Genomic DNA, 24,438 nt, shown 5'->3' with positions numbered 1-24,438 from the left:
GGTCCTACAGGCTGGAAAGGCGGTGACCCTAACTGCGCCAGAGCAAGGCATTTGGTAAAAACTAACGAGATTTAATTGAGGGTACAAGAGCTAGAGACTAGAAAATAAATGAGAATCTGAAGATTGATGAAGCAGGACCAGATGAGCCCCTTGGCTGGGATGCTTTCACGTGGACTCAACAGGATGTAAACAGCCACGTTTCTGCAGACATCTCACTGCAAACAAAGGGGCTGCGGGCAGCAGAAGGATAAGGACTGTTCAGCCTCCCAACCTAGACAGCCCAAAGCCGCGGGGCCCACGGAGGGCCTGTTTTCTAGTGTCCACTCCAGAGGACGGGCCCAGAGGATCACAGCCAAGCCAGGCTCTCCCAGTGGACAAGGCCAGGGCAATCCAGGACGCAGGAGTCTCTGCCGAGGTGCAGGCCCTGCCACCCGTCTCTGCCTTCCTCCTGGGGGCCGAGGCAGGACGCCTCACAGGTCCCACCCAAGGGGCTCCATCAGGCTTTGGGGGCGGCTATGCTTCCCGCTTTTCCCTTTCCCTCAGGAGCTCCACTGAGCCCCTCTGCTCCTCCTTCGCGGCTCTGCACTGTGTAGGGAGGGGACCTGGTACCCAAGGAGCGGGTTAGCTCTCTCTAGTTTGCGGCTGTGAATGGCAAGGAGCCCCAGTGGTGAAGACTGCCCATCACCCAGGGCTGGAGACAGGTAACTTCAGTCAACTTAAGTTTGCAGGGAAATGACTCCCCTTTTGTGCCCTTACTTTATGGTTTTCTATAATACTTAAACTATGTAACTATTAGAACAGATACAACTGGCATGAACAGGTTTGGGACACAGGACTCCTAGTTAGCGTACTACTCAATGGGGAGCCGAGAGGAAAGACGGCCGGAGAGCCTGTACCTGCGGTGCCATCTAAGCACGCACGGGCATCCAGTCGGTACACAGGGAACGGAGAGAGCGGGGAATCCAGACAGACAGCGTTTGTACTGTATTATCTAGCTCTTCATTAAAATTTTTAAAAGTTCTTTTCCTTTTCATTTAAATTAGCTTCCGCTTCCTTGGAGTCCTTTCTGTTTTTTCCTCTCCATCCTTTCATGTGGTTGGTTCCGTGTAAAAGTCTAGTGGCCCTTAATTCTCCATTCTTCTTTCTGAGTGAAGGGTTAGGCTGACTAGTACAGGTCTGGGCTGTGGGTTTCTTCCTAACAGGCCCTCTCCCAGGCTCGCCCTTGCCTGGGGCTGACGGTGAGGACGCTCAGAGGCGGCAGGCAGAGAAGGCCAGCAGGCCAGGCGCTCTGCGTACTTCTCTTCTGGGAAAAGATTCCTTTCTGATGGCTCTCTCCTTCCATTGTGGACGTCCAGTCTCAAGTTCTGCTGTTTCTCTCTGCTGGCCCAATGCCCAAGCAGGGAACCTCCCCTTAGCTTAGGTAGAGAATGGGCCCAGAGCCTTTTCCCCGGAGCAAACACTGTCCCCAGCAGCTCTGCGAGCCCCGGGAGGGCTAAAAGCCTGGCAGGCGGTCCTGTAATTATTATCCTGACCTGCCCTACAGCAGCCCTGCTCTTTAATGTGCTGACACAGAGCCAGCAGTTGGAAGGAAAGCTTTCGCCTCTACAGCAGGCCTCTCCGGCATCTGTTTTAGGGCGTGGGTTTCCTCTGATTCTGCTCCATCAATCTGACCCAGTGTGCTATTTATATTTTACACCAGTTCCTCAAAATTTCTGGTCCTCAGATGATACCCGTCCTTGGTTTGCAGGGCTGTTACCGATATTTTATCTTATTCTATCTTTTGCAGGAGTGGGAATCATTTCAGCAGGATTTTAGGAGGAGGTCTAGAACAAATATTAACGAAAAAGTCTTAGTGGGATTCTTTCATCTCAAGGCCCACCTGTAGTTCCTTATCACCCAAAGGAGCAGGTCCTTCTCCACAGCAGATACACATGCTTTCCTCATTTGGCCGGTACTTCTGTCCACAACTTCACCGCCCACCGCCCTTCTGGGGGCACCTGGCCCTCCAGAAACACCCACCTGTGGAATTTTGCTCAGAGGCACAAACACACATGCTGTCTCCTCCCTTTATGCCTTGGTGCAGAGTTCCTCTGCCTAGAAAACCTTTCCTTCCTCTCTTTGAGCTGGAAAACTTACTCAGCCCTATTCAATCCTTTTGGAAACAAGGATATGGGATGAAAAGGAGAAGATGTAAATATATACGAAATTCTTTCCCTGCCTCCAGAACCCTGTGCAGACGCTGTTCCCGGCCGCCGCCCACTCCCCGGCTGAGCGGAGCCGTTGGTGACGGCAGGGCGGGGGTCCTTGTTCCCGGACCAGTGCTCCTTCTTACACCGGCATAGTTATTCCAAAATATGGATGCCCAGGTCCCGCCCCCAGGAACAGTGATTCAGGTGGGCCCACATGGAACCCAGAATCTTTGCTTTCGGAAGGGATCCTGGCAATTCTGTCGGGCAGTCAGCTATGGGACCCACTTGGCTGTGTCACACCGGCCCCACTCTGCAGCCCGCCACCCTTCCATCCAGGACAGGATCTTATCACTTTGTCGGGAATCCCGGAGGGTCACTCAGAGGAGGCCGAAGGCCCCACTGCCCTCCCTGAAAGCAGGTGAGCCAGCCGCGGCCAGACTCCACTTAGGAGTGTTTGCCAGGGGCCGAGGGCCCGCACCGACGTGGGGAGGGGGGAGGCCACCTGGCAGAAAGAAGACCTGGGGTCCTCAGGGTGCGAGGCCAACGGAGCACGCTGCCCAGACCCAGCTCGGGGAGACGAGAGTTACCAGGGTCTGATTGGAGAAGGGGTCCGTGTAGTTGATCGTCTGGGTGGTGCAGTTCATGTCTCCTGGCTGGCCGGGGCTCTTCAGAGGTGGAATGACCTCATAATGGTGCTTACAGCTGAGCAGCTGGGCCTGACCAGGGTACAGGGCAATGCCTGGGGGACAAGCAGGGAAAAGTGAACGGTCACAGTCCCTCACCACACCCCTAAAATCATGTCACATATATTTTTTCACACCCGCCAAACACCTAAGTTCAGGACTCCCTGGGTGACTGCAGACGAGGGAGAAGAAAAGTGTCACAGAGGATGGGGAGCTACACACCCTGCCCTCAGAAAGCCCTGCTCTAATGGAGGAGACAACTGCCCCCTCGGTAAGCCCCTCCCGGCCGGGGATACAGCCTCCCCAGTGCCTGCACCAAAACCCGCCCCGCTTCAGAACCCTGCTCCACACCCTCCAAGGAGGCCTCCGAGACCAAGCCGGGCACTGCCAGGCCCCCCGCACCGCCGCCCACCTGCAGACTCACTGGGCAGCCCTCGGCTGTGGGACTCCCCAGGTCTCATTCCGTCTCGCATCTCCTGCCCAGACTGGGAGCTCCAAGTGTGCAAGTCGCGGCCCCAAATCCCTCCCCCTCCCGCAGCCAAGGCACCTCGTTCAAAGCTCTAAGGACAGCAGCTGTTCTAACCTCAATAGTGGAAACACTGAGAGCAGCACGTGGCCCCAGACACAGGCAGAGTCAGACCAAGAGACCAGACAGAGAGAGTAAAACCCATAGATAAAGACACAAAAGCAGACAGAGAAGAGGAACAATCACGAAACAGGCAAAGACAGGCAAGCGCACTGGGACCAGCACACCTGTCAAGAAGCCCCAGGCAGAGGGGACCTGAGACTCCAGATCTGCCCTGTGAACAGGCCATCCGAGGGTCACTCGGGGGCATCCTGTGGGCAGAGCCTGAGCTCACAGAGTTCACACCTCCCGGTCCACTCCACGCTGCCAGAGCCCAGTGCCAGCCCCACCGCCCCGGAGCAGACAGCCCGCTCTACGGCAGAGACAGCCCCTCGCAGGGACAGGAGAGGTACGGATGATGTGGCCTGGGAGCCCCTCTCCAGGCAGGGCCCCGCCCACCTCTGGATGGCCTCGCCTCCCTGCCACCTGTAACTCCCACTTCTCCGCATCACTGGCCTCTGGCTCCAGCCAGGCTAGACTCATCCTCTCCAGAGAAGCCCTCTGCCTCCCTACGCTCACCTTTGCTCCTGTAGACCCCCCCCCAGAGAAACTGTCTTCCATTTACCAAAGCCCAGCTCATATCCTGCCACTGAGCATAAGCATTCCTTGCCCACCCCAGTCCTGCAGCGACCACTCCAGGCTCGGTCCACCTCCCTCCTTTGCACGTGACACTCTGCTGGGTACCAACAGCAGCTCTTGGGGTGCATAACCCACACCTAGACTGTGCTCGGACTCCTCTGCCCTGCCCGTGGTGCCCAGCAAGACGCCAAGAGTGCAATGGCAGCTCAGGGAGTATTTGCAAGTCGATGCCCCAGGCCTGGGCCTGACGTCTGCCTGGCGCAGGCTCTACCTGGGGCGTCGTAGCGATCCACCTCCTTGTAAGACACCGACATGACAGGGTGCTTGAGTTTCTCACGAAAGTCCGTGATGGTCTGGTAGACCAGGAAGACGGCCACGGCCATGAGCAGCAGGTAGATGAAGATGAGCAGCACGGAGAAGACGTTCTTCAGGCAGGCCTTGCTAAAGCGGATGCTGCTGCAGGCGGACTCGCTGTCCAGGGCTGAAGGACAATGACACACACGTGAGCCAGAGGAGGTGGGCAACCTCCAGGCCCACGACCTGCTTTACCAAGGAGCCGAGGTTGCCCACACATCCAACCTCCCCACCTCAGCCCTCACATCCGAATCACAACACGCGGCCCCTGTCGACATTCACCACACACCTGCTCTGCCAGGAGGGGGACCCTGAGCTGAAGGAGGCACCCCTCTAGAGGGACAGACAGTTACAACCCAGCAAGGGAGCCGGCCCCAGCCTACCTCTCTGGCCCCATCCCCTGACCACTCCATTCCCCCAGGACCAGCTGTACTAAACAACTGTTCCCAGTGTGCCCTCCTCAGCCCTGGAGCCCCTCACACCCCAAGCCTGGCCTGAGGCACTGCTCCTGCTGACTCCTAACTCATCCTTCAGGGTTCAGTTTAGAAAGGCATTTTCTCAAGGAAGCCTTCCCTGACCCCATAACTTGATTTGGGCACCCCTTCCTCAGTGCTCCCAGGGCACCCTATGTCCACTGTCATCACTCTGCAATGCTACTGTCTACATGTCTTTTTATCCCCCTAGGCTGTGAGCTCCACGAGGGCAGAGACAGGGCCAGTCTTGTCCATAATGAACCCCTAGCCCTTCACGCTGTGCCTGGAATAGAGCAGGCATTCTGCAATTAGATGGTAAATGACTGAACGTGTCCCGATGCCAGCCCCTTCCCAAAAGTCCTATGTTGAAGCCCTAACCCCCAGTGTGACAATATTTGGAGACAGGGCAGTTAAGGAGATAATTGGGTTAAACAAGGTCATAAGGATGGGCCCTAATCCAATAGGACTAGTATCCTTATAAGAAGAGCGAGAGCCCAATGGCATTTTTCACAGAACTAGAACAAAAAATTCTTTGATTTATGCAGAAACACGAAACACCCTGAAAGCCACAACAATCTTGAGAAAGAAGAATGGAGCTAGAGGAATCATGCTCCCTGACTTCAGACTACACTGCAAAGCTACAGTCATCAAAACAGTATGGTAGGGGCACAAAAACAGAAATACAGATCAATGGAACAGGACAGAAAGCCCAGAAATAAACCCACACACTCATGGTCACCTAATCTATGATGAAGGTGCTAAGAATACACAATGGAGAAAAGACAGTCTCTTCAATAAGTGATGCTGTGAAAACTGGACAGCTACATGTAAAAGAATGAAATTAGAACATTCTCTAACACCATACACAAAAATAAACTCAAAGTGGATTAAAGACCCAAATGTAAGACTGGATACTATAAAACTCCTAGAGGAAAACATAGGCAGAACACTCCTGGACATAAATTATAGCAATATTTTTTCTGAACCATCTCCTAGAGTAATGGAAATTAAAAAAAAAATGGGACCCAATTAAACTAAAAAGCTTTTGCACAACAAAGGAAACTATAAACAAAATGAAAAAACAACCTATGGTCTGGGAGAAAATATTTGCAAACTATGTGACTGACAAGGGATTAATTCCCAAAATATACAAACAGGCCATACAGCTTAATATCCAAAAAACAAACAACCCAATAAAAAATGGGCAGAAGACCTAAAGAGACATTTCTCCAAAGAAGACATACAGATGGCCAAAAGGCACATGAAAAGATGCTCAATATCGCTAATTATTAGAGAAATGCAAATCAAAACTCCAGTGAGGTTACCACTTCACACCAGTCAGAATGGCCATCATTAAAAAGTCTACAAATAATAAATGCTGGAGAGGGTGTAGAGAAAAGGGATTCCTCCTACACTATTGGTAGGAAGGTAAATAGGTGCAGCCACTATGGAGAACAGTATGGAGGTTCCTTAAAAAACTAAAAATAGAATTACCATAGCATCCTGCAATTCCACTCCTGGGCATATATCTGGAGAAAACTCTAATTCGAAAAGATATATGCATCCCAATGTTCACAGCAGCACTATTTACAATAGCCAAGACATGGAAGCAACCTAAGTGTCCAATCAATAGACGAATGGATAAAGAAGATGTGGTGTGTATATATATATATATATATATATACACACACACACACACACACACACACACACACACACACACAGTGGAATACTACTCAGCCATAAAGAAGAAATAATGCCATCTGCAGTAACATGAATGAATCTAGAGATTATCATATTAAGTGAAGTAAATCAGAGAAAGACAAATATCATGGGATATCACTTATATGTGGAATCTAAAAAAAAGATACAAATGAACTTATTTACAAAACAGAAATAGAGCCACAGACACATAAAACAAACTTAGGTTACCAAAGGGGATACTGGAGGGGGTGTGGGGTGAGATAAACTAGAAGTTTGGGATTAACATATACACACTACTATATATAAAATAGGTAAACAACAAGGACCTACTGTGTAGCACAGGGAACTATACTCAATATTTTGTAATAATGGAAAAGAATCTGAAAAAGCGTAAATAAAAAACCATATATATATAAAACTGAATCGCTCTGCTGTACACTCGAAACTAACACAACATTGTAAATTAACTATATTCCACCCCCCCCAAAAAAAAAAGAAGAGGGAGAGACACCAATGATGCATACACACAGAGAAAAAGTCACATGAGGGGATGACAGTGGACAGAGTTCAAGGATGGCAGAGCAGTCAGAGAAAGTTAGGGGGAAACCTGAAAGGGAGGGAGCCACATAGGGTAGTCAACTCCCAAATCTGCAAATGAAATATGCTCAACTTCTTGACTGGAGACACCAGGAGGGCCAGCAAAAAAGCAGCAGGTGGAAACCAAAAGATCTGAGTGGAGATTTCAGCTGCTGCTAATGCAAGGAACATAGATTAGAACTTGAGTCTTGTCATTTTAACTACCTGCTAAGACAAAACTTCTTCAGAGGATCATAAGAGAATCCAGAACCTCTATAACGTGTGATTAATAGCATCTAGTGTTCAATTAAAAAATCACCAGACATGCACAAAAACAAGAAAATGTGACCCATACTCAAGGAAAAAAGCAGTATATAGAAACCAATGCCAAGATGACCCCAAATGTTGCGATTAGCAGACAGGAATTTTACAGCACTTTAAGGATTTAAAAGAAAATGTAAGGATAAGGAATGAACAGAGGGGAAATAGAGAATCTGAAACTGCAGAAAAGAACCAATGGGAATTCTAGAGCTGAAAAGAAAAATAAATAAAATGAAAAACTCACAGCATAGTCTTTAACAGCAAAAGTTGACAAGGAAAAAAAGCCAGTGTAGTTGAAGTTAAATGAACAGAAATTATCCAATCTAAAAAAAAAAAAAGATTGAAGAAAAAGACTAACAGAGCCTAGACAACTGTGGGACAATATCTAGCACTCTAACAACATGTAACTGAAGGGAGAAAATGGGTTACAAAAAATATTTGAAAAACTAATGGCCCAAACTTCCCAAAACCGGAGAAAAAACATCAATTTATAGATCCAAGAAGCTCAATACATGCCAAGCAGGATAAATAAGAAAACCAATCCTATGCAAATCATAGTCAAACAGCCAATGCAAAGGTAAGAGAAAAATCTTGAAAGCAGCCAGGAAAAAAAAACGCATATTACATACAGGAAATTATATCCAATGATAGGTTAACTTTTGATCATAAGTAATGAAGGTCGAAAGACAACGGAACATCTTTAAAGTACTGAAAGAAAAAAATTCTGTCAACTGAGAATTTTAAAATTCCAGCAAAACTAACCTTCAAAAATGAAGGGGATAAGGTTATTTCCAAACACAAAAGCTGAGAGAATTCATCACCAATAGACTTGCACTACAATGCACGCTAAAGAAAATTCTGAAATGACACTAGATGGTAACACTCAGATGTATAGGAAGGAATAAAGATCCTTGGAAATGTTAAATACGTAGGTAAATATAAAAAGCTATTTACATATTTTTAAAATTTTAGGCTATCTAAAGCAAAAATTATACAACAATACTGTAAGGTTTTCTAACTTTTGGGAAAGAAGGAACAGAGAAACAACATATAAGACAAATAGAAAACAGCAAAATGGTAGAACCAAATGCAACCATATCAATAATTACTGTAAATGTAAATGGACTAAACACTCCAATTAAAAGGCAGAGACTGTCAGCCTGGATTAAAAACTAGATCCAACCAAATGATGTCTATAAGAGATGGACTCTAAATACAAAGACAGAAGAGTATTTGCTCATAATTATTTCATTTTCTTTTATTTAAAAGCACAAAAGAGGAGCACAGAACTTTTTTTTTTTTTTTGCGCGGTACGCAGGCCTCTCATTGCCATGGCCTCTCCCGCCGCGGAGCACAGGCTCCAGACACGCAGGCCCAGCAGCCACGGCTCACGGGCCCAGCTGCTCCGCAGCACGCGGGATCCTCCCGGACCGGGGCACGAACCCACATCCCCTGCATCGGCAGGCAGACTCCCAACCACTGTGCCACCAGGGAAGCCCAAGCACAGAACTTTAAATGTCCTAGGTTGACAGAGAGAAGGAAATCATTCATTCTTTACTTCTACAAACATACATCAAGCATCAACTCTACATGCAACACTTTGTACTAGGTGCTTCAGGGAGATACCAAGAGAGAAGGATTGATGGTTTGTGCTACAAGTGCTACAGGATTCAGAAGGATGTGAAGATGTAAAATGTGAGACTTCCTTTTCTTGGAGGGCTGAATGGGGAGTGCAGGGCTAAGGGCAGAGATCAGCAAAGGTTTTGTGGAGGAGGTTGCATTAGCCCTGTCCCTAAAGCACCAGGAGGATTTTGAGGAAGAAATAATGTGGTGTTCATTATTCATTTGTTTTGCGAACTGAAAGACCAGATATCTAGGCCAGTGGTAGAGTAAGAGCTTGGTCTCCAGCCCCAGCTCTGCTACTAAATATAACTACTCTGTGACCCAGGACAGTTACTTAATGCTCCTAAGGCTAACTTTCTTCATGTGAAAAGGAAATAATCATTTCAAATGAGAGATTGTTGTAAAATGCACTACAGAGTGCCTGCTCAATGAATTACTGTTATTGGAGACCCAGAACGTACCCACTACTCCTCAAAAAATGAAGCCCTCAATGATGAAGATAACAAAGATGAAGAGCATGGAATGACAATCTCATAATAATTAACTAGAAAAAATATATGCTGAAGATAAAATGGAGGTGGGGCAGAATACAGTGTCTTTCATATAGTAGTCATGTAATGTTTCCATGTCTGTTAAATGAATGAATAACCCAAATAACAGATGAACTAAGTCTTACAATGCTTACTAGCTACCCTGAATTGGTCAGAGAATACTAGTGTATTTCAGGCACATAAAAGAAGTTATCCAATCTAAAAAAACCAACTGGTGTGCCTTATTATTTCTGGTAAAATAGTTTAGAAAATTCTTACTTTACAGGAATGGCAATTCCCAGAAGTGTCTGTGTGGTTCCTTCAGGCTGTGAAGAACAGGTTACTGCTGACAATGGCTGTTTACTCTAAAAGGAACCAGGAAGCCCCAAGGAAATCCCTTGGGTAGCTGAGAGTGAAGCCAAGGTACAAAGCAGCTCTAGTTCTCCAAAAGGAATTAAAGCAATTCACTTTTTCAACTTCCTTTGTCTCTGATTCTGCTTTGGCTGCTTATTGTTTAGTAGGTCCCTAGTGGGACTGTGTCAATTTCTGCACCCTCACAGCTCTGCCACCTGCCTTCCCGCTGTGTTCCTCTCATGACCCTGCTCCACTTTACTCCTGAAGTCCCTCTCTCTGAGTTTTGCATGCAGACCCCCTCCTGGAGAGTATCCTGTATAGGGTACCCCATTAGGCACCTCACAAGACACTGCCCTTCTCCACACCCAGCCTGTAGATGGCTTCCCTTAGCTCTGGTGCTGATTCCTGATCAGTCACATGTAGCTTGGCTGCAGGGCCACAGGACCCAAAGTACGGTGGTTTGTGCACAGGGACCTACCCATAGCTGTTTTGCTTGGAAAGCACTCCCAGCCCCCATGGTCCATGTGAGACCACAGGTTCACTTCAAAACATGGCAGGTGGGGTGTTGTGAGTATGGCGGAAGAGTAAGACGTGGAGATCACCTTCCTCCCCACAGATACATCAGAAATACATCTACATGTGGAACAACTCCTACAGAACACCCACTGAATGCTGGCAGAAGACCTCAGACCTCCCAAAAGGCAAGAAACTCCCCACGTACCTGGGTAGGGCAAAAGAAAAAAAGAAAAAACAGAGACAAAAGATTAGGGACGGGACCTGCACCAGTGGGAGGGAGCTGTGAAGGAGGAAAGGTTTCCACACACTAGGAAGCCCCTTCGCCAGCGGAGACTGCGGGTGGCAGACGGGGGAACTTCGGAGCCGCGGAGGAAAGCACAGCAACAGGGGTGCGGAGGGCAAAGCAGGGAGATTCCCGCACAGAGGATCGGTGCCGACCGGCACTCACCAGCACGAGAGGCTTGTCTGCTCACTTGCCAGGGCGGGTGGGACTGCAAGCTGAGGCTCGGGCTTTGGTCGGAGCGCAGGGAGAGGACTGGGGTTGGCGGCGTGAACACAGCCTGCAGGGGTTTGTGCACCATGGCTAGCCGGGAGGGAGTCCGGGAAAAGGTCTAGAGCTGCCGAAGAGGCAAGAGACTTTTTCTTCCCTCTTTGTTTCCTGGTGCACGAGGAGAGGGGATTAAGAGCGCTGCTTGAAAGAACGCCAGAGACGGGCGCGAGCCGCGGCTAAAAGCGCGAACCCCAGAGACGGGCGGGAGACGCTAAGGCTGCTGCTGCCGCCACCAAGAAGCCTGTGTGCGAGCACAGGTCACTCTCCACACCCCTCTTCCGCGGAGCCTGTGCAGCCCGCCACTATCAGGTTCCCGGGATCCAGGGACGACTTCCCCAGGAGAATGCACGGCGCGCCTCAGGCTGGTGCAACGTCACGCCGGCCTCCGCCGCTGCAGGCTCGCCCCGCAACCCGCGCCCCTCCCTCCCCCCGGCCTGAGTGAGCCAGAGCCCCCGAAACAGCGGCTCCTTTAACCCCATCCTGTCTGAGCAAGGAACAGACGCCCTCCAGCGACATACACGCAGAGGCGGGGCCAAATCCAAAGCTGAGCCCCGGGGGGCTGTGAGAACAAAGAAGAGAAGGGGCAATCTCTCCCAGCGGCCTCAGAAGCAGCGGATTAAAGCTCCACAGTTAACTTAATGTACCTGCATCTGTGGAATACATGAATAGACAACGGATCATCCCAAATTGGGGAGGTGGACTTTGAGAGCAAGATTTATGATTTTTTCCCCTTTTCGTCTTTATGTGAGCGTGTATATGTATGCTTCTGTGTGAGATTTTGTCTGTATAGCTTTGCTTCCACCATTTGTTCTAAGGTTCTATCTGTCCGTTTTTTTCCTTAATAATTATTTTTTAATTTAATAACTTTATTTTATTTTACTTTATCTTCTTTCTTTCTTTTTTCCTTCCTTCCCTCCTTCCTTCCTTCATTCCTTCCTCCCATCCTCCCTCTCTCCCTCCTTTCTTTCTTTCCTTCTTTCTTTCTTTCTTCCTACTTCTACTAATTATTTCTCTCTACTTTTTCTCCCTTTTATTCTGAGCCGTGTGGATGAAAGGCTCTTGGTGCTGCAGCCAGGAGTCAGTGCTGTGGCTCTGAGGTGGAAGAGCCAACTTCAGGACAACAAGAGACCTCCCAGCTCCACATAATATCAAAAGGCAAAAATCTCCCAGAGATCTCCATCTCGACACCAGCACCCAGCTTCATTCAACGACCAGCAAGCTACAGTGCTGGACACCCTATGCCAAACAACTAGCAAAACAGGAACACAACCCCACCCATTAGCAGAGAGGCTGCCTAAAATAATAAGTACACAGACACCCCAAAACACACCACCAGACGTGGACCTGCCCACCAGAGAGACAAGATCCAGCCTCATCCACCAGAACACAGGCACTAGTCCCCTCCACCAGGAAGCCTACACACCCACTGAACCAACCTTAGCCACTGAGGACAGACATCAAAAACAACGGGAACTACGAACCTGCAGTCTGCAAAAAGGAGACCCCAAACACAGTAAGATAAGCAAAATGACAAGACAGAAAAACACACAGCAGATGAAGGAGCAAGATAAAAACGCACCAGACCTAACAAATGAAGAGGAAACAGGCAATCTACCTGAAAAAGAATTCAGAATAATGATAGTAAAGATGATCCAAAATCTTGGAAATAGAAGAGACAAAATGCAAGAAACATTTAACAAGGACCTAGAAGAACTAAAGATGAAACAAACAGTGATGAACAACACAATAAATGAAATGAAAAATACTCTAGATGGGATCAATAGCAGAATAACTGAGGCAGAAGAACGGATAAGTGACCTGGAAGATAAAATAGTGGAAATAACTACTGCAGAGCAGAATAAAGAAAAAAGAATGAAAAGAACTGAGGACAGTCTCAGAGACCTCTGGGACAACATTAAACACACCAACATTCAATTTTCTCTTCTTCCAGAAGAAGAAGAGAAAAAGAAAGGGGCTGAGAATATATTTGAAGAGATTATAGTTGAAAACTTCCCTAATATGGGAAAGGAAATAGTTAATCAAGTCCAGGAAGCACAGAGAGTCCCATACAGGATAAATCCAAGGAGAAATACGCCAAGACACATATTACTCAAACTGTCAAAAATTAAATACAAAGAAAGCATATTAAAAGCAGCAAGGGAAAAACAACAAATAACACACAAGGGAATCCCCATAAGGTTAACAGCCGATCTCTCAGCAGAAACTCTGCAAGCCAGAAGGGAGTGGCAGGACATACTGAAAGTGATGAAGGAGAAAAACGTGCAACCAAGATTACTCTACCCAGCAAGGATCTCATTCAGATTTGATGGAGAAATTAAAACCTTTACAGACAAGCAAAAGCTGAGAGAGTTCAGCACCACCAAACCAGCTTTACAACAAATGCTAAAGGAACTTCTCTAGGCAAGAAACACAAGAGAAGGAAAAGACCGACAATAACAAACTCAAAACAATTTAGAAAATGGGAATAGGAACATACATATCGATAATTACCTTAAATGTAAATGGACTAAATGCTCCCACCAAAAGACACAGATTGGCTGAATGGATACAAAAACAAGACCCATATATATGCTGTCTATAAGAGACCCACTTCAGACCTAGAGACACATACAGACTGAAAGTAAGGGGATGGAAAAAGATACTCCATGCAAATGGAAACCAAAAGAAAGCTGGAGTAGCAATTCTCGTATCAGACAAAATAGACTTTAAAATAAAGACTATTACAAGAGATAAGGAGGGACACTACATAGTGATCAAGGGATCAATCCAAGAAGAAGATATAACAATTGTAAATATCTGTGCACCCAACATAGGAGCACCTCAATACGTAAGGCAAATACTAACAGCCATAAAAGGCGAAATCGACAGTAACACATTCATAGTAGGGGACTTTAACACCCCACTTTCACCAATGGACAGATAATCCAAAATGAAAATAAATAAGGAAACACAAACTTTAAATGATACATTAAACAAGATGGACTTAATTGATATTTATAGGACACTCCATACAAAAACAACAGAATACACATTCTTCTCAAGTGCTCATGGAACATTCTCCAGGATAGATCATATCTTGGGTCAAAAATCAACCCTTGGCAAATTTAAGAAAATTGAAATTGTATCAAGTATCTTTTCCGACCACAACGCCATAAGACTAGATATCAATTACAGGAAAAGATCTGTAAAAAATACAAAAACATGGAGGCTAAACAATACACTACTTAATAACGAAGTGATCACTGAAGAAATCAAAGAGGAAATCAAAAAATACCTAGAAACAAATGACAGTGAAAACACGACGACCCAAAGCCTATGGGATGCAGCAAAAGCAGTTCTAAGAGGGAAGTTTATAGCAATACAAGTCCACCTTAAGAAACAAGAAACATCTCGAATAAACAACCTAACCTTACACCTCAAGCAATTAGAGAAAGAAGAACAAAAAAACCCCAAAGCTAGCAGAAGGAAAGAAATCATAAAAATCAGATCAGAAATAAATGAAAAAGAAATGAAGGAAACAATAGCAAAGATCAATAAAACTAAAAGCTGGTTCTTTGAGAAGATAAACAAAATAGATAAACCATTAGCCAGACTCATCAAGAAAAAAAGGGAGAAGACTCAAATCAATAGAATTAGAAATGAAAAAGAAGAAGTAACAACTGACACTGCAGAAATACAAAAGATCATGAGAGATTACTACAAGAAACTCTATGCCAATAAAATGGACAACCTGGAAGAAATGGACAAATTTTTAGAAATGCACAACCTGCCAAGACTGAATCAGGAAGAAACAGAAAATCTGAACAGATCAATCACAAGCACTGAAATTGAAACTGTGATTAAAAATCTTCCAACAAACAAAAGCCCAGGACCAGATGGCTTCACAGGCGAATACCCCAATAAAGATGTTAAAAAAAAAAAAAAAGAAAGAAAGAAACCCCAAATCTTCCAACAAACAAAAGCCCAGGACCAGATGGCTTCACAGGCGAATTCTATCAAATATTTAGAGAAGAGCTAACACCTATCCTTCTCAAACTCTTCCAAAATATAGCAGAGGGAGGAACACTCCCAAATTCATTCTACGAGTCCACCAACACCTTGATACCAAAACCAGACAAGGATGTCACAAAGAAAGAAAACTACAGGCCAGGATCACTGATGAACATAGATGCAAAAATCCTCAACAAAGTACTAGCAAACAGAATCCAACAGCACATTAAAAGGATCATACACCATGATCAAGTGGGGTTTATTCCAGGAATGCAAGGATTCTTCAATATACACAAAGCAATCAATGTGATAAACCACATTAACAAACTGAAGGAGAAAAACAATATGATCATCTCAATAGATGCAGAGAAAGCTTTTGACAAAATTCAACACCTATTTATGATAAAAACCCTGCAGAAAGTAGGCATAGAGGGAACTTTCCTCAACATAATAAAGGCCATATATGACAAGCCCACAGCCAACATCATCCTCAATGGTAAAAAACTGAAAGCATTTCCACTAAGATCAGGAACAAGATAAGGTTGCCCACTCTCACCACTGTTGCTCAACATAGTTTTGGAAGTTTTAGCCATAGCAATCAGAGAAGAAAAGGAAACAAAAGGAATCCAAATCAGAAAAGAAGAAGTAAAGCTGTCACTGTTTGCAGATGACATGATACTACACATAGAGAATCCTAAAGATGCTACCAGAAAACTACTAGAGCTAATCAATGAATTTGGTAAAGTAGCAGGATACAAAATTAATGCACAGAAATCTCTTGCATTCCTATACACTAATGATGAAAAATCTGAAAGTGAAATCAAGAAAACACTCCCATTTACCATTGCAACAAAAAGAATAAAATATCTAGGAATAAACCTATGTAAGGAGACAAAAGACCTGTATGCAGAAAATTATAAGACACTGATGAAAGAAATTAAAGATGATACAAATAGATGGAGAGATATACCATGTTCTTGGATTGGAAGAATTAACATTGTGAAAATGTCTCTACTACCCAAAGCAATCTACAAATTCAATGCAATCCCTACCAAACTACCACTGGCATTTTTCACAGAACTAAAACAAAAAATTTCACAATTTGTATGGAAACACAAAAGACCCCGAATAGCCAAAGCAATCTTGAGAATGAAAAATGGAGCTGGAGGAATCAGGCTCCCTGACTTCAGACTATACTACAAGGCTACAGTAATCAAGACAGTATGGTACTGGCACAAAAACAGAAAGATAGATGAATGGAACAGGATAGAAAGCCCAGAGATAAACCCACACACATATGGTCACCTTATCTTTGATAAAGGAGGCAGGAATGTACAGTGGAGAAAGGACAGCCTCTTCAATGAGTGGTGCTGGGAAAACTGGACAGGTACATGTAAAAGTATGAAATTAGATCACTCCCTAACACCATACACAAAAATAAGCTCAAAATGGATTAAAGACCTAAATGTAAGGCCAGAAACTATCAAACTCTTAGAGGAAAACATAGGCAGAACACTCTATGACATAAATCACAGCAAGATCCTTTTTGACCCACCTCCTAGAGAAATGGAAATAAAAACAAAAATAAACAAATGGGACCTCATGAAACTTCAAAGCTTTTGCACAGCAAAGGAAACCATAAACAAGACCAAAAGACAACCCTCAGAATGGGAGAAAATATTTGCAAATGAAGCAACTGACAAAGGATTAATTTCCAAAATTTACAAGCAGCTCATGCAGCCCAACATTAAAAAAACAAACAACCCAATCCAAAAATGGGCAGAAGACCTAAACAGACATTTCTCCAAAGAAGACAGACAGATTGCCAACAGACACATGAAAGAATGCTCAACATCATTAATCATTAGGGATATGCAAATCAAAACTACAATGAGATATCATCTCACACCAGTCAGAATGGCCATCATCAAAAAATCTAGAAACAATAAATGCTGGAGAGGGTGTGGAGAAAAGGGAACACTCTTGCACTGCTGGTGGGAATGTGAATTGGTTCAGCCACTATGGAGAACAGTATGGAGGTTTCTTAAAAAACTACAAATAGAACTACCATATGACCCAGCAATCCCACTACTGGGCATATACCCTGAGAAAACCATAATTCAAAAAGAGTCATGTACCAAAATGTTCATTGCAGCTCTATTTACAATAGCCCAGAGATGGAAACAACCTAAGTGCCCATCATCGGATGAATGGATAAAGAAGATGTGGCACGTATATACAATGGAATATTACTCAGCCATAAAAAGAAATGAAATTGAGCTATTTGTAATGAGGTGGATAGACCTAGAGTCTGTCATACAGAGTGAAGTAAGTCAGAAAGAGAGAGACAAATACCGTATGCTAACACTTATATATGGAATTTAAGAAGAAAAAAAAATGTCATGAAGAACCTAGGGGTAAGACGGGAATAAAGACACAGACCTACTGGAGAACGGACTTGAGGATATGGGGAGGGGGAAGGGTGAGCTGTGACAGGGCGAGAGAGAGTCATGGACATATACACACTAACAAACGTAAGGTAGATAGCTAGTGGGAAGCAGCCGCATGGCACAGGGATATCGGCTCGGTGCTTTGTGACCGACTGGAAGGGTGGGATAGGGAAGGTGGAAGGGAGGGAGACGCAAGAGGGAAGAGATATGGGAACATATGTATATGTATAGCTGATTCACTTTTTTATAAAGCAGAAAGTAACACACCATTGTAAAGCAATTATACCCCAATAAAGATGTTAAAAAAAAAAACATGGCAGGTAAAAGCATATTCACTGTCATGAGCTGCTCATAACTGCAGTGGCAACAGGTTTCAGGTTGCTACATTCTGAGGGGGCTTGAAAAGATCACAAGATAAAAGTGAAGGACTGAATTGGTGTGTAACGTCTGAATAGAATTGTTAAGAGTTGGTAGGGACCTGAAAGGGTATCTGGTCCAACCCCATTCCTTGTGCAGTGATCCTGGTCCCACAGTCAACACCTGGCACAGAATGAGGGTCCTAGAGTCCTGACTCCTAGCGCATGCTCTTCCGCTACACGACAGTAAACATCAGTCCTTAAGATTCAGTTACTAATGACGATAAAAGAAGATTTGATTCAAAAAACATAACTTCAAAACAAGCAGAACATTTTTAAGGTAAACTGCATATTACGTCTAGGCTGTACAACATGATGAACAATGACAGGCATCTGTGGGCAGGTGTCTCTGCTATCACAGCCAGAACATGATTTGAAATGTTCTGCCTTCATGGTGCCTTTGGTTAGGGAAAGAGGTGACTTTCTCCCTACTTATTCTCGAAACTTCAAAAAACAAACTAATTCAAGGCAAAAAGGCAAAAACTTTAAGGCAAAAAACTAATTTAACAGAAAGGTCACATGACAACTGCACCATCTGTATTTGTTTGGCAGGGGTACCTGGACAAATTACTCTCGTGGGAACACGGGCCCAGAGTCTCTTCTGTTTCATTCACAGAAGCCAGGTTTAGCCTCTTCACAGGCCCTTCACTGATCCACAAATTGGCATGTAACATAAATAAAACACTGTAGAATTGTTTATCATCCACACGTGCTATACGTGACACTCCGATTCTAAAAGTAGACACCGTTTCATTTTACCATTCTTTTAGACGGGTGCTGGATATCTGAGAAAATGTCCCACACACTCTGCAGTCAGAAAAACCAAACTCTGGCTTTTTTTGTGACACGCAGGATGAATGTATTTTAAAAGTATACATCCTTTATATATATATGCAAAGTCAGAGTAGTAGAAGAGAAAAATAATGCACAAGATTTTCTTGGGAAAGGTAATTTATGAGTTTTGTAAAACCCATGACAGAACTGCTTCAAAAACCCAAACTTGAAGTCAGGCCATTAAGAGGATATGTAAAACATTGTGGGACCTTTATTTACAGGAAAGGAAACCGGCTGACTACCGCAACCCTGCAAAACTCTACCTTGCAGAGAGCACTGGGCTAAGATGCATTCAGATTGTGAAGAAGAAATGACTTCTTTATCTTTTTTTCTTTTTAGTGATGTGGTGGGTTTGTTGTTTTAATTTTGTTTTGGTTTTTCAGTGAGATATAATTTACCTACCATAAAATTTACCTTTTTAAAGTGAATATATTTTGTAGTTTTTAAAATATTCACAAGGTGTATAACCATAACCACTATCTAATTACAGAACGTTGTCATTACCCAAAAAGAAACTCCACACCCATTAGCAGTCACTCCATCTTTCTCCTGGTCCCTGGTAACCAATAATCTATTGGGTCGGCCAAAAGTTTCATTCAGTTTTTTCCGTAAGATGGCTCTGGTAGCACTTAGTTGTCCTTAACTTTGTTCAAAACAATTCTGTTAGATTGTTTGTGAGAGCTGTCATATCAGCGTGCATTTAAAAAAAGACTTATCAAAATTTGTGAATTTCTGTGTAGTCATTCTAATATGGAAGATGGAAAAGAGCAACATTTTCAGCATATTCTGCTTTATTATTTCAAGAAAGGTAAAAACACAACCGAAATGCAAAAAAAGATTTGTTCAGTGTATGGAGAAGATGCTGTGACTGATTGAACATGTCAAAAGTGGTTTGCAAAGTTTTGTGTTGGAGATTTCTTGCTAGAGGATGCTCCATGGTTGGGTAGACCAGTTGAAGTTGATAGCAATCAAATTGAGACATTAATTGAGAACAATCAACATTATACCACGTTGAAGATAGCTGCTGACATACTCAAAATATCCAAATCAAGCGTTGAAAATCATCTGCACCAGCTTGGTTATGTTAATCGCTTTGATGTTTGGGTTCCACATAAGTTGAGCTAAAAAACCTTCTTGACCATATTTCCACACACGATTCTCTAACATAATGAAAATGTTCCGCTTTTTTTTTTTTAAAGATTTATTACTTATTTATTTATTTATTTTTGGCTGCATCAGGTCTTAGTTGCGGCATGCGGGCTCTTCGTTGCAGTGCGCGGGCTTCTCTCTAGTTGTGGCGTGCGGGTTTTCTCTTCTCTAGTTGTGGCGTATAAGCTCCAGGGCGTGAGGCCTCTGTAGTTGTGGCGCACGGGTTTCAGAGCACACGGGCTCTGTAGTTTGCAGCACACAGGCTCTAGTTGAGGCACACCAGCTCAGTAGTTGCAGCACATGGGTGTAGTTGCCCCACAGCATGTGGGATCTTAGTTCCCTGACCAGGGATCGAACCTGCGTCCCCTGCATTGTAAGGCGGATTCTTTGCCACTGGACCATGAGGGAAGTCCCAAATGTTCCGTTTTTAAAACAAACTGTGACAGGCGATGAAAAGTGGATACTGTACAATAATGTGGAATGGAAGAGATCATGGGGCAAGCGAAATGAACCACCACCAACCATACCAAAGGCCGGTCTTCATCCAAATAAGGTGATGTTGTGTATACAGTGTGATTGGAAGGGAGTCCTCTACTATGAGCTTCTTCTGGAAAACAAAACGATTAATTCCAAAAACTACTGCTCCCAATTAGACCAACTGAAAGCAGAACTCGTGGAAAAGCATCTGGAATTAGTCAACAGAAAACACATAATCTTCCAACAGGATAACGCAAGATGGCATGTTTCTTTGACGACCGAGGAAAAATTGTTACAGTTTGGCTGGGAAGTTCTGATTCATGTGCCGTATTCACCAGACATTGCATCTTCGAATTTCCATTTATTTCGGTCTTTAAAAAATTCTCTTAATGGAAAAATTTTCAATTCCCTGGAAGACTGTAAAAGGCACCTAGAACAGTTCCTTGCTCAAAAAGATAAAAAGTTTTGGGAATGTGGAATTATGAAGTTGCCTGAAAAATGGCAGAAGGTAGTGGCACAAAAGGCTGAATACATTGTGCAATACAGTTCTTGGTGAAAATGAAAAATGTGTCTTTTATTTTTACTTAAAAACCGAAGGCATTTTCCGGCCAACCCAATACTTTCTCTTTCTATGGATATTCTAGGCAAGTCACATAAATGGAATCATATAATATGTGACCTTTTGTGTCTGACTTCTTTCAACGTATGGGGGTTCTAATTTCTCTGTATCCTCACCAAAACTTGTTAATCATCATCTTATTGATTGCAGCCATCCTTGTAGGTATGAAGTGGTATCTCACTGTGGTTTAGTTTTGCCTTTCCCTGATGACTAATGATGTTGAGCATCTCTTCATGTGTTTATCGGTCATTTGGATATCTTCTTTGAAGAAACATTACTCAGATTCTTTGCCCATTTTTTAATTGGGTTGTCTTTTTATTACTGAGCGTAAGAGTTCTTTATATATTCTAAATACAAGTCCCTATCAGATATATGATTTGAAAATTTCTCCCATCCTGCGGGCTATCTTTTCACTTTCTTGATAGTAGCTTTTGATGCACAAAAGTTTTTCATTTTGATGAGGTCCAATTTACCTATTTTTCCTTTGGTTGTTTACCTTTATCTATTCTATTAATATACAACTGTTTCCATGGAGAACTGATTGTAATGACTAATTAACTGTTTTCCTCAATGTGATTACATCTCTGATGTAATAAACTGCTTATTCAATTAGCATGTCTGGTCTCATCTCTCCCTTTGAAAAGAATAAGTGGTTGTGCTTCCCCTGATAGAGAGGCAACGAACAGACTGAGGCTTTTACCACATTATGGTATGGAATTCTTTATCTCAGAGAGTAACATTGGGAACATAATCCTGGGCGCTAGGTGCTTAACTCAAACCTCAGTTGCTAAATGCTCAGCAGCCTCATACTGTCTTCCTGTCCTGCTACTCTTAGTTCCAGGCCCTGCATTCAACTCCAGCTCCACCTCCTCTTCTGACCTCCAAGTGTGGACATCCTCCGAGGCTCCGTCTCCATGGCCCTCTCCTGCTCATTCCACGTTCTGTGTCCCTGGCTTTCTTCCAGGCCCCTAAACCACCCACTACGGGTCCTCTCTCCGGTCAATCCTATACCTCTCACTGCCTCTAGGCCATCTCTAACCAGACCCACCACATCAACTGAAGCGTGGTGTGTGCACCGCAGATGAACATCTTCTCTTCCAGCCACTTGCCCCTCCGGACTCTGTCTCTGTATGGTATTATTCTCCCACTCACCTGGCTTCCAACCTCAGAGTCTTCTTTGGTTCTTTCTTCTACCCCCTCCCCTACATCAAAGCAGCCTATCACATCAGCCTTCAGCCTTTGACATGGCACAGTTGTCTCACTTCACCTTAATCCAGGCCCACAACCTGCCACACTGATCTTCCTAACATGCCCACTTCACTCCTCTTACTGCTCTGCTCCACTCCCTTTAAACACTGCCTGCCCCCTAGAGAAAGTCCAAACCCCGACACTCAAAGCCACCCCCAGTCTGACCCAGCTGAGCTTTCCTACCTCACCTCCCTCTGCTTCTCCTACCAACCCTCTGCTCCAACCACTGTACCACCCACCGACTCTGAAACACCCTATTGTCATTCCCATCGCTACGTGTTTGCGCACACACCCCTCCTCCCTGGCTAGCCCTTCTTTTTCACCCATATATCACCCTCCTTCAGATTAATCCCACTTCCTTCACCAACCAGCCCTCCTTCATTCACTCCTGAGGCACCTGTCTCTAGCATTTCTTTGGCCCTCATTCACTCATTCAAGTTGGCTTACATGAGATGCCTTCCTGCTCCAAATCCCCACCTCCCTCTCCCAGGGTACCAATACACACTGAGCACCTACAGAGGGCCAGGCACTCTACCAGGCACTGGAGTTACAATGCAGGTAGGGAGGGGACAAACCTTTGTGCCTCACAAAACTCAGGGGCAGGGCCTAGGGGCTGACACAATTAACGAAAGAATTATGGTCAATAAATGGACACTCTCAGCTGTGCCAAATGCTACAAAGGAAAAGTACTGAATACTAGAAAGCAGGTAACAGGGAGAAAAAGACCCCATTAGGTAGCTCGGGGCAGGCTGTGAGGAAGGAGGGCAAGTTCTTCTTTGGGTAACCTCCCTTCTCTCTCCACATGGCCTGAGTTCCCGGAAGTAGGCCATGCCTCACTCACCTTCTTCGTGGTTTTAGCATTGGGCATAAGGGTGAAGGAATCCATGAGTGACTCTGGTGAAGGAAGGGGAGGATTTTGGAACAAGAAAGCATCTCATCCAGGAACAACTGAGCCAGAGTCAGAACACGTTCAGAGACGGCCCTATGTTCAATTTGAGCCCTGCTACTCTTTAACTCTGAGCACAGTACTTAACCTCTCTGTGCCCCAGGTTTCTGTCTATAAACTAGGACTAACCGCCTCCCTCAGAGGGTGGCTGGGAAGATTATGGGATAAAGTATATAGAAAAAGCCCTACCCAGGCCTAGTAGAGGAAAGCACCTAATCATTGGTGGCTGCTGTCATTAACCATTATTTTTATTATTCTTAGGGGACTCAGAGGCAGGAAGTGAGCTCTAAAAGTTGTACACCAGGTCATCAAATTCGGGCCAAGTCACTACTGAGACGAGCCAAAGGGGCTTCTGTGCACTGGACTGTCTACAGTCTAAACAGGAGATGCGCCCAGGAGGGTTTCCCCAAAAGCAGGGAAGGCTCTTTGCCAGCCAAAGGAACTACCCAAAATTTGCTCTGCCTGAGGTCTGGCTGCCTGTCCTGACTAATCTCAGGCCTTGAGGCCCCAGGAATCTGAGGCAAAAGAGAGGCTGCCAAGGTCGAAGGTCATCACGGCCACTTCCTAATTCGCCTGGCATTTATCTATAAAAGGAAACACAACAGGAAACTTCATCTTTCCACGTCTGGCCTCCCTCCTCTTCCTGCTGTCACCATCTATTCTCTTCTGACGGGGGGCAAGAGAGCAGCGCAGGGTGCAGTAGGCAGAATAAAGGCCCACGAGAGATGTCCACGTCCTCAATCTTGGAGCCTATAAATATGTCAAGTTACACGGCAAAGATGGGATCAGAGTTGCTAATCATCCGACCTTAAAACAGGGAAACTATTCTGGATTCTCTGGATGGGCCCAATGTAATCACAAGGGCTCTTTAAACATGGAAGAGGGAGGCAGAACGAGGAGATGTGAGAAAGACCTGAAGATGGAAGGAGAGACATGACCCAAGGAAGGCAGGCAGCCTCGAGAAGCTGGAAAAGGCACTAAAATGGGTTTTTTCATGGAGACTCCAGGTAGGAATTCGCCTGCCGACACCTTAATTTTAGCCCAGTGAGACCCATTTTGGACTGCTGATCTCCAGGACTCTCAGATAATAAACGTGAGCTGTTTAAGTCACTAAGTTTGTGGTAACCTGTTACACACACAATAGAAACTAACATACAGGGCTTCTGAACAGTTCTCCCTGGGACCTGAGGGCTTCAGAGGCAATGCCTAGA

At 44.8% G+C, this 24,438-nt stretch overlaps 1 protein-coding gene across 1 annotated transcript in view; it reads right to left on the bottom strand.

Annotated features, from left to right (window-relative positions):
* PACC1 (proton activated chloride channel 1) overlaps nucleotides 1–24,438 on the bottom strand; it is a 47,842-nt gene that overhangs the window by 17,300 nt on the left and 6,104 nt on the right. Inside the window, exons 3-4 of the mRNA XM_082679454.1 lie at nucleotides 4,348–4,557; nucleotides 2,777–2,928 (exon numbers count right to left, since the gene is read on the bottom strand). Of these exons, the coding sequence (XP_082535580.1) occupies nucleotides 2,777–2,928; nucleotides 4,348–4,557 (362 nt within the window). The remainder of the gene's footprint in view (nucleotides 1–2,776; nucleotides 2,929–4,347; nucleotides 4,558–24,438) is intronic.

Source organism: Grampus griseus (assembly GCF_964374135.1).
Source record: "Grampus griseus genome assembly, chromosome: 1".
NCBI lineage: Eukaryota > Metazoa > Chordata > Mammalia > Artiodactyla > Delphinidae > Grampus > Grampus griseus.
The sequence above is the reverse complement of the archived record's forward strand: the minus strand, read 5'-3'. Positions and strand labels throughout refer to the sequence as shown.